The sequence below is a fragment of the Etheostoma cragini genome, chromosome 11 (genome assembly GCF_013103735.1).
Source record: "Etheostoma cragini isolate CJK2018 chromosome 11, CSU_Ecrag_1.0, whole genome shotgun sequence".
Lineage (NCBI taxonomy): Eukaryota > Metazoa > Chordata > Actinopteri > Perciformes > Percidae > Etheostoma > Etheostoma cragini.
Window position 1 is genome coordinate 23,215,064 of NC_048417.1, and position 11,475 is coordinate 23,226,538.

Here is an 11,475-nt window from a genome sequence, read left to right on the forward strand (position 1 = left end):
AACAAATGTACATTACTGGGATAAAGCCTGACCTTTGGCACGTGATCTCCCTCCCCTGCTATCTATCCTGCAAGGGCACTGTTGCTACATCTTGGGCTAGCACCGCCCAGGACAGTTTTGGATTGTTAGTAGGGGTGTCACGATTCTCCAAATCCTCGATTTGATTACATTTTCAATGCTACGGTCACAATTTGATTCAATTCTCGATTTTTACTTCTTTCTTTTTTTAAAGCACAAGATGCTCTGCCATTTCTCGTCAAGACTGGTATGCGATAGATTGTCTGATGTTTGTTAGGAATGTACCACATTACATTGTCAAATTTGAAACATTTACCAACAACAAAATGTATACAGTGCTGCCTCGAAGGCTTAGGTTGGGGTTTAAACACCATCGAGCCAGCACGTCAGCTGAGCAGACCGACAGTAAAGAGGGCGACTAACTTGTTGCTCTCTCTAATATAACTAAAGCCAGGCCAATGAAGGATATTTAAGCCCGATACCAAATATTTGGTTATTGAAAAATTCGATATGTACTGTATATTTTTTTTTAAATCTAGAAATGCATTACAAAACATAAACAGATTTCCATACCATTACTTATTTGTAGTCATTTATGAGTTTGCCCTAAAATAACATGATAATTTGTTTCACTGTCTCAAAAGTAGAGAGGAATATCTAAATATATCAAAGGTCTGATAAATAAAATGTATAAAAATACATATCTTACACACTCTTATCTTACAACTTAAGATATTAAACACATCAACAAAAAACAAATCATGTGCCAACAGGGCCGTTTTAGAGCGCCCTCTGGTGGACAAACTATGCAATGCCAACACTCATAACATGGTTGATAGACCGTTTTTATTTTTTAAATATTCATTTATCAGAATCATTTATTTGTCATCATACTTTTATTTGTTTAATTGGCCATTATAAATGCTGATACCAATATATTGGGAAATGTATATGTATATACCGGCCGATATTATCGGCCAATTGATATATGGGTCGTGCTCTAAATATAGCCAAAATAAGCTGCTCTGTTTAAGCTACAAAATGTGCATGCAGGCTGAAATTCAACCGTGCGGTTTTGTTGGAATGAAGCTATAAGCAGAAGGAATATCCGCTAGCTGCTAGGCTAATGTGCAATGTGCACACAGAATATATAGTATATGAACACAGCAGAGCTTGCAAACTGTGGCTTTTTTTCTCGACAACGTGAACAATGTCTACATAACTCACTGGAAATCCAAAATAATTCCGCAGATTCACTCACTACAGTGAAAGAAGAGAGGGCTCAAGTTCTGTAGATGGGTCTCTAGCATCTGCAGTTGCCATGCTATTTTTTTACCGGCTAATTGGCAGCAGGTTGACTGAACGCAGCACTTTAACACGTGTTTTTTGCTTGACAAGCGGACCGGACGTGACATTGAAGGGCATAACAACTTAAATATCTTGAAAACATTAGGGACATGAAAGCTGACAGTCACCAGCATGATGTAATAAACAGTCAGTGGTCTGTGGTCATTGCATACCACATGTCTCAATACTCTTTCTGTCCTATTCGCCAAAAAAACAAATTGGGCACAAGGGCTGCATGATTATGGTCAAAATGATAATCACAATTATTTCGATCAATATTGAGATCACGATTATTTGTTGATTTTAACCATAACAATTTGTATTGTCACATCAAGCAGTTATAAATAATCTATAGGCTAGGGCTGCACAATTAATCAAATTTTAATCACGGTCACGATTTTGGCTTCCCGCGATCACATTTGCGTAATTGAGCGATTTTTATTATTTTATTTTTTATAAATGCGTCATTTCGTAGAAAACTGAGTTTTTTTTTAACAACTATCTACCGCTCTGTAAACCACTGTCTGATCATGAGCCAGTCAGAGTTGGTCCCTGCACCGCGCAGCTTAGTTTCTAGATGGAGACATTCACAGAGGACAGAGTAACGGGAGGAAAACTCATCACATAGCAGTCGGTCATACAATGGGCTCAAGGTTTACCAGTTTACCAGTAAACGCAACATTTTGTCCCGTCTTTTGTTTTTCAGACAACAGCAGGGACCAGTGCTAGTCGGTGCTAGTTAGCGTCTGTTAGCTCACAGCGCGCGAGTAATATTTTTCCTCTGGGTTGCATCCGCTGCCTCGTGTGAGACGGAGCTGTTGGACCTGGGCCAGAGATGTGACCCATGGCCAGAATATCATAGTTTGTAAAAATGCAGCGCAGTGACGATACAGACGTTATAAAACCCACGACGTGTGTAACTTCACTGAACTGTTCGACCCGTGCTGGACCCATTCATAATGAGTCAGTCGCTCTGTGAGTAGCATATAAGTCCATCGCAGGTATATTAAATTAAAACTGTGCACAAATGTCAGAAGTGTGGACCGCCGTTGTTGCCGCTGTGTCTGTCCGTGCTGCTAGGAGCCGTGTGTGAGTGAATGGGGGCGGGGCTTACTCTGTCCTCTTGTGACTGTCATCTACAAACTAAGCTGCGTGGTGCAGGGATCAATTGACTGGCACATGATCAGACAGTGGTTTACGGAGCGGTAGATGGGCTTTGCAAAAACAAAAACGTAGCATTCGATAAACAAAATTACTTATTTAAAATATCGCTAGATCACGCAAATATGATTGTGGGAAGCCAAAATCGTGATTGTGATTGAAATTTAATTAATTCTGCAGCCCTACTGGGCACGACCACATGAAACTTGTAAATGGTTACCGGGTCCTATTTTAAACCTGGATTTGTCAGTTTAGGTCTGTGCACATAAATCAGTAATGGATGTGTATGTGTGACCTAATAAAAATAATACTCAATAATAAAATTGGTGATGGCTGAATTCCATTTAGTTGCTTCAGTTTCAGGGTCCTGAAAATTGTTCATGCTGGCTCAGTGTCACACTGTCATGGCTTACTGGTACACTTGAATAGAACCGATTCGCTGCTAATGTTATCAGTAACATCTGTGCTTTTCCCACTATTTCAAGTCAAAAGGTCTGGTGTGAAAACGTTTTCAAAGATATTAAATATGTCAGGAAGAATTGTGAGGTCAGCACACTGGAATTACAAAACAGACAGAGGAGCAGACACAATGTACATGCTGTACTGTCAGAAAGTGGAAACGTTTTTAGCATACATTTGGAACAAATCTAAGGGTAAATTACAGTGTAGGATCCTTATAAAAAAATCTTTCTTGTGATTAATAAATTAAATCTTTATTTAAAGAGAGTTCTGTATTGTTAAAACTATTTTGATTGTGGATTTCACTCCCCTGCAGCAAGCCAAAAAAACACAAAAACATAGAAGAATCCTTTTAATAATGGCTATTTGCTAAGGTCTCCAGTTGACTTTTGCAGGCTCTAACCAACTATGTGACATAGGCATTCATGTGTTGTGTCAAAACAATTGGTCAAGTAACCAAGTCACACAATGGGAAAACTTGCATTGCAATGTCTTTCCCAGCTGGGTAACAGCAACCCTGCTATTTCTCTTAATAAAAAAAGAAAAAAAGATTGGCCCTTAAGCTGTTTCATATGATTCTCACGCGACCATACACACGTCCTCCCCAGCTCAGTGGCTACAGGGAAAAGGAAAGAGGAATGAAGGATAGAAATCTCTTCTGGTATTCACAAAACTGAATCAAATGGTTTCAAAACAAGTAATACATAAATGTTTTTTTAGCCACTGATCCTGATCTGAAATGCACACAGGAAGTTTCTTTGTAGAGCATTTATTCAGAGACAAACGGAGACCAACACTGTACATTTACTACCACTTAACTAGTAATCTGCTGATGTATTCTCTGCTCTGACAGCCGACAGCTGTCTGCTCTGAGCTCATGTAGCCTACACACTAAACACTTAGCTATTCCTTAAAAGGAGCTTCCCTGGTCTTATAACACAAGCTTCTTGTATTTGGTCCAAAAGTCCGATCCATCCAAAAAATGCTTTCACGCTACAAACGAGCCGGACCATGTATCAGTTTGATTCGGACTGAGACTAGCTCTTTTCGTCGGACCGAATTTGGGTTGTTTGGTTTGGACCGTGGTCCCGGGGAGGTATCACACCTGAAATTTTGGTTCGGATCAAACTGAAAAGTCCAAAGGTCCAAACCAAACGAGTTAGGTGTGAAAGCCCACTTAGAGGACCACGGTCTATTGTTGTATTGAATTGAATTTGCAATATTCTGCAACATATTTCAATATATAACCTTTTTCTAACTTCAAATTTTTCACAATTTCAAATCATGTCACCAAAAGGAAACTTTGTCAACATCTGTTTTATTTAAAATTATATATTTCTCTGTTTGTTCATCTCACTTCAATTTTGATTCTGCAAAATGGGATTGTCAAGTGGACAAACTGACCAACACATATATAAAAAAAGATCAATACTTGGGGCCTGTGTATCTATACAATATTGCCACTAAAAATATTGCTTTTCAATGCTGTATCGATTCCCCCCCACCCCCTAATCTTGAGTAAACATGGCTAAAAGTGAAACGGAGGATCTGGTGAAAAAGACAGGTGCAACATTCATTATTTCGACTTGGTTGAGATTTAAGGCGATACAACGGACCCTTGGTCGAGCCGTACCACGGAGCCTTTCATCACCCTGACAATTCACTATATAGCAGATGATGTGTGTGTGTGTGTGTGTGTGTGTGCACACTCAAATGCGTTACATTAGGTTGCAGGTAAGAAACTTTGTTTGTAATATGTTTTTATTTAAAGTATCTGTGCACCTGTGTAGTGCCTTTTTAAATGATTTACGCTAAAGGACAGGAACCAAATACTTTAAGTTTTCTCTTTGTTAAAGTCTCTGCTACTAGTGTACTTGAATTTTATTTATCTGCAATATTATTTTGTATAATTAAAGTTTTACACAATAAATATTCTCAAAACTACATACGATGTTTCTTTCTCTTTAAAAAAGAAGAAGAAATTTAGCAGTTTGTAAACCAGACCTGACAAAAACGGAAATCAACCCAACTCATTCTCAACTGTTTTTAGCTTACCCATCAGTGTTTCCTAAGCATTCATTGGCACAGTGGTGAGGCTGCACTGAGAGACGTTACCAACACTGACAGACAGAATGTGAAATCATTAGTCTACAGCTTTGCTCCACTGTTCAGAAGAAGGACAAGCAAGTAGTCTATACACCTCATGTTGACAGACGCAGTGCTTTTGTAATTACATGGACAACCACCCATGACTGCTTCAAAACCCCAAAAACAGCAATCAAGGTAGTCATTTGGACACGTCAAGCCCGCAATCCTCTGATCAAGACCAGCTATTCTGTAGAAACTGTCATGAGCTGTGCGGTAGGTTTCCTGCAAACCATCTGACTCAGGTACTAGACATACTCACAGTAATGTAGACAGTCTTTCCAACAGCCAGCCTAATAACAGCAGTATGACACTCACCACAGGTGGTAGGTGAAGACACATATGTTTCAGTGCGAGTAGTAGATGATCCGAACGCACTTGTCTTCCACTAAATATGAAGATAAATTAATGGATAAAGAAATGTCCAACCTTTCAAGTCCTACACATTTGGAATGAAATTAGGTTGTGGGCCACCAAGTCACATGCAGGCTCAAATAAAACCAATGTACACACGCAACGACTTCCTTGAACATCTTACTAGGTCAAACAGCACAAAACAGGAAATACTACATCTAATTCAGGTTTTGTAAATTGAAGACTCTGAGTCATTGCTGTAAGATGCTGTGTATATAGTCCTGAATTCCTCGGTTGGAATAAAAGAGCCGCAACGCAAATGAGCAAGTAATCACTGTGGCAAGGCGCAGGTGCACGGCTGACGCTCTGTGGCCTGGATAGCATGTTCTTCACAGTGTAAAATAGTCTGAGGACACAAGGCTAGACCAGGAAACACACAGACAAGTCAACCGAACAATCAGCTGAAGAGTATGTACACTGTGCAGATGTTAAAGAAACAACACCTTGGCAAAACACAGGGATGCTTACCTGAGTTACCTCTAATCACAAATAAGCCGAAAAAGACAGGGGTTTACGCCACACCAACACAAACTGTTCACGCCAGCACTTACATAAGTAACAGGTTGACTGTTTTGAGGCTTTTGAGTCAAGTGACTTAACTAATTTGTACAGGGAGGAGGGAGGCACAGGGAGGGAATGTGTGTGTGTGTGTGTGTGTGTGTATCTGCGTGTGTGTATCTGCGTGTTTGAGCAGTCAGGGCGCTGTGTCTGGGATCAACCACCTGACCAGCTACTCATGGGGGGTGTGTGTGTGTGTGTGGCGATATAGGTGTACTCTTGGTAGGACAGTATGCCCATTTTACTAATCTGCCTTGATGTAAATCCGCAGTAAAATATTTAAAAATGGCAGTGCAGCGTTATCCCTGACCTCTGTTAATAAAACAGTGGATGTAAAAACATGCATTGGTATGTATTGGTTAACAAACGTTAGCTAGCAGGACTCAAAATGCCCTGTCTGCATTAAAAAAAAACTGTATTGTGAGCGGCAGGAGTGTGGGAATGGTGTGGCTTGCTACTGATCGTTACCATTATGAGCACTAAAACAAATTGACCCGCCAAGCCAATGTTTACACAATTCTTCTAAGAAACCAGCAGCTGGCAGCAACAGGGATTTTCACCCAGGGTGTGCACTATAAGGTATCAAGGTAAGGGGAACATTAAAAAAAAGGTTACATAAATAACAAAATAAAAAGTTTAATAACCTCCCATGCTTATGATTGCTTTTGGCTTTTAAGAGGGAAGATAAAGTGGATCCCTAATCTGGGTCTGATCTTTAACCGGTAAGCCCCTGAAGACACTGGAAGCATGAGATAAATATAAAAAGAAACTATTTAGCTCAACAAAAGATGTAGTTGATAAGTTAAAATGTGGATAATAATGTTGAATGAGGCCTTCGGGCTTTATGAGTGATGCACTCATTCCTGCAGATTTACCATCACCCTTCTCCTCATTTTATTAAAGTCCTTTAAAACTTGACTGGGCCTGATATGGTATTATATTGTGTCATGCTGAGTATGACAACAGTAAAAAAATGACTGAAGCATGTCTTGTAAGGTGATAGCAAAGGTGCAATTCCTATTTATTTCTGTTTGTATGCATATCATAACGTTGCTGGAGGGGTAATGGTTCTGTGCATGTGTGTGTACTGTCATTTAGTTAGCTTTGTGTGTTTTGGCTATTTGGTAATATAACAGATGTTGGGAGAGAGATTAGGTTATGTGCTGGGATGGGGGGGGGGGTGCTTGTTAAAATGTACTAATGAAAAATCAATAAAAACATTGTAAAATAAATTAATAATAATAACTCAACTGAACATGAGATTTGAATCCGTGGGTAGAAAGTAATATCTCCACAACAACTGCCAAAGGCCACTTTTAGTTAATTACAAAAAAGCGGCATATTGGTAAACATAGCACCTGAAGAAACAGAAAATTCAAGCAACCTTGGACTATATACTCTCTGGTTTTAACAAAAACTCCAAGTTAGAACATGACCCGTGCTGTTTTTTAAGGGTTTTGCTCAGCCTCAATTCTTTTTTCCAGCTCTGCTTTACGCCCCAAGCACTTGGGATGTAAATCTTTGAAAGCTGTTTACTACAATACAAAGGCAACACATATTCATGTAGCCCTGTAACTGTTCTGAAATACACAATCACACAATGAAAGTCTGTGCATAATATCCTTAGGCTATAATTTCAAGCTGTATGCTGTAATCATAAACTGGTTCAAATATTTTGTAAATAAGGTTTGGTAACACAGCTCAATACTTAAAGGTGAATTTCACTGACATCACACATGAAGGCCAGTTTCCCAGTCATGATTACTGCTACTGCCTGTTGTTCTGTGGCTCTGGAGGAGCTCTGTCAAGTCAGAAAGAAATAACATACTGGTCCCAAATAAGCCCCTGGTCCCAAATCATGTGTGAAGTGAGAACTCTGCAGTACTTAAAACACAAATAAAATTGTTGAGTTTAAAGTACAGGAGACCTGCATCATTCATCCACTTGGTCCACAAGGAGGCACAAATTAAATACATGGCACAAATCCATATAAATTCCTATAGAGGACTTACATGTCACCATTGAAGCTAATCGTGTTATAACAGATCCAAACTTTCTCTAATCCTGAGGGCATAGCAGTTCTTTGTCTTCTTTATTTCATTAGGGCTAGTGAGAGAAGAGTAAAGTAAGGGATAATGCAGAGCGAGGCAGTTGTTATAGCGAATACAACCCCTGATCACCCTGAATTAGCTTCCGCTAAAGAAAACAGTCTGTTCCGTGTTCGACTGACGTTCCAGGGCACTTTCGGCTGTAAATGGTTGGGAAAATCCGGGTTACCAGTTACCGGGAAGGAAGCATTACACCAACAAATAAATATCTGCTCTATATGCTTTATAAATTTGGTTGTTTGTATTTTTAACCAGGAGTTTTGTTAGTGGTTTAATGTTTTGATTACATCTTTCATAACTGATAGGATATGATGCATATTGGCATTTTATTAAAAAGCTTAACTGAGGGGAACCTAATGATTTCTCCAATTCTGTTCAATCAAGGATGAGGATATTTAAAAAAAACGCGAGTTGTGTTTAACGAAACACTACTATCACTCACTGACCACATCCTTTACAAGACTAACAAATCTCAACCTACAGACATTTTAATATTGTAACACTGTACCAGTCTTACATTGAATGGACTAGTAAATGAGGATTTAATGTTAACAGATATTTCTTTAGAAATAGAAATGTGTTAATGGCAGCTGAGGCACGCTTAATGATCTCACATCAGCACACTAGTGCTTTTTAACTTTTAATTGTTTAATATTCGCATTGAATAAGTATTAGAAGGGACGTCAAATTGGCATACGATATGACCAAAAAGCAATCATTACCAACACATGTGCCCGCCCAATAAGGTAGGTGAAAATGCACGTTAATGCGAACAAAATACTGTATCAAAAGCAACTTAGCCACACAAGTTTGCTTTGCTTTAAGACTAGTGAAGTCGCGGTTATGAATCGTAGCCTTGATACCGCCCATCGCTCTGGTTAACGGAGGGGGCTTGAACACTGCACGTGGTGCGCATAATGCAACACTGAGCAGGGAAGAACGTGCCTACAGTACAGCAGCGTTTAAACTGATGAAATTACTAAATCATCAGCGACCACAACAATACGTGAATATCGGAAACAAGCCCCTGGAAAGCTGCCCGAGCTACACGTTCAAATCCCGCTAGTTTGTTTTGTTAGAGTAGCCCCTTTTGTACAGGCTAACGCTACGCTAGCTTGGAGAGGAAGGAAACATTTCAACTAGCCAGCTAACGTTAGCTAGCATACGAGTCACAGGAAACTAGCTCACAGCTTACAAAGAGTAACGATAAGATTTGCTGACTAAAATTCCGTAGTAAATGTACACAATAGTGGGTGGTAACGTCAACACGTTGTGGCAAATGCTGCCCGGGTCCATGTTGTGGGAGTGAATGACAACAAATGGGTTTTTATATAGTTACCTCACTCGAGTGCCGTGTGCATCTCCCCTTCGCTCGGTACCAAAAAAAAGAGAAAAAATACTTCTGGTTTACGTCAACACACGAAAGGCAGGTCATTCACCAACGCCTCTTGCGAACTATCCGTAGAATCCCGGTAGGGGCGGGCCAACAGTCTGCGCTATCAGCGCAGTGTGCATTGAAGAAAGCACTGACGTTTCTTTCCGCCAGATTGTGTCTGGGCTGTCATATGACTGGCTAAGGAAATTATGTGCACACAGGGATGAATGTCCATACCCACGTCACCACATGATACACCCTCTAATTTTAAATTTAGACAAGTTGTGTTTTGGCCATAGACGTTTCTATTAATGGTTTGGCATTATAATTTGAGAATAGCAAGATGAGGTCATCATAACCCTTGCTCTGTCCTTCTATGGCTCTGACACTAAACACAGTCTTATTTAATTACAGTGTCATGCTGTGCACCACACTTTTCTGCAAGTATGGCTATATAGAGATGATTATTTCTTAAACTACAGTTTAGCAAAAATGTGTAATGTAGTTTAGTTTTCTTTCGCCACATAGCCAAAGCTGCTGAAGTCTTTACAAAGTCTATTGAGTTTAAACCAAACACAATGAGGACAAAAAGGGAGAAAAAAACAGAACACATAGACCTACTTTAATCCATCAGACGGGGAAAGTGAGAAGAGTATGAGTATGCGTGTTGAACCCAGCTGAATCTGACTTTGGTGTGTATTCATTCAAATACCAAACCTTTAAACTAATACACTTAACGGTTTGTTTTAGCCCACGAATAGAACAGTTAACACATATAGGCCCACAGTGTTCACAAGCATATATCAACACATGATTGAATGGTTGGGCTTTTTTGTTTTAAATCTTTGCCATATTAACATCTTAAGTTGTTTTATTGTGACCAAGTCACCAATCAGTGGAAAGTTATTTAGGCTATCTAATAGGCGAGTCCAGTTTTAGAAGCACAAGTCATGACAGTTTGGCATGTATGCCCTGAGCACTGAGGACATGGATGTCTTGACCTTGGAATTGTTTCTGGGAATGTGGAGGTTTTTGTATCACCTTGTGAAATTACAGATTACACATAGTTTTATGGCTGATTCTGGTACGTTTACACTCAGCATTGACTGTTTTAGGCAAAACATGGACTAATGAATTCTTTAAATTAAAATACAATACATTCATATTGCCTGTCGTCAATGACAGAGGGAGCCCAATTGCTTTTTGGACCCAGGTTTGGTTGTAACTCTGCTTTTTTGTTAATAAATCCTCAAGCTCAAACCTCTCCTGCCTGATCTCTGCATTTAGATACACAATTCCATGACCTGTAACAACGAGTAGAGAAAACAAGTCAAATTGACTCAGTAATGCCATTTATGTAACATCAATTGGATAATGTGAGTCAGTAACACAACTGTACAAAAATAATCACTATGCCAGTATTGGATTGAATAGTATATTTGTGTTACAGTACATCCCTCAGGAGGTCACCAGACTTTTGACCTTGCTCTTGGCCTTAAATTTACACTGGACTTGTTATGCAATATTTCCAAGAGATCCATAATTTCATGTGCAGTGCTTTGAGAAATTCATCAGGCTTTTAAATTTCATTTCTTTCCAATATGGATTATGGTAGACTAGAGAAAAGGCTGTGGACCACTGACCTTCACTGTGTATGTGTGTGTGTCTGTGTCTGTGTGTGTGTGTGTGTGTGTGTGTGTGTGTGTGTCAGTGTCACTTGGACACTCAGAGCAGATACATGGCTAATTTCTGTCGGCCTTGCACCAGCTGGTTCCCTCTCCCAGCTCCTCCCCACCCCAGGTTTCCCCCCCACTCATGCCGGCTGTCTCTCCTGATCACATAGAGATTAATATCAAGTGATTGGCAGCCATGTTCTCACTAAGCACTCCA

General features: G+C 39.7%; 1 protein-coding gene across 2 annotated transcripts in view; it reads right to left on the reverse strand.

Annotated features, from left to right (window-relative positions):
* Window positions 1-9,774, reverse strand: part of slc39a10 (solute carrier family 39 member 10) — a 33,217-nt gene extending 23,443 nt beyond the window's left edge. The window contains exon 1 of one of the 2 annotated variants that reach the window (XM_034885407.1): window positions 9,550-9,774. In XM_034885407.1, the coding sequence (XP_034741298.1) occupies window positions 9,550-9,645 (96 nt within the window). In that variant the 5' untranslated portion in view covers window positions 9,646-9,774. Of the gene's footprint in view, window positions 1-6,012; window positions 6,207-9,549 lie in introns of those variants that run through there. The other variant, XM_034885409.1, reaches the window with a different exon arrangement.
* Between the last annotated feature and the right edge of the window lie 1,701 nt (window positions 9,775-11,475).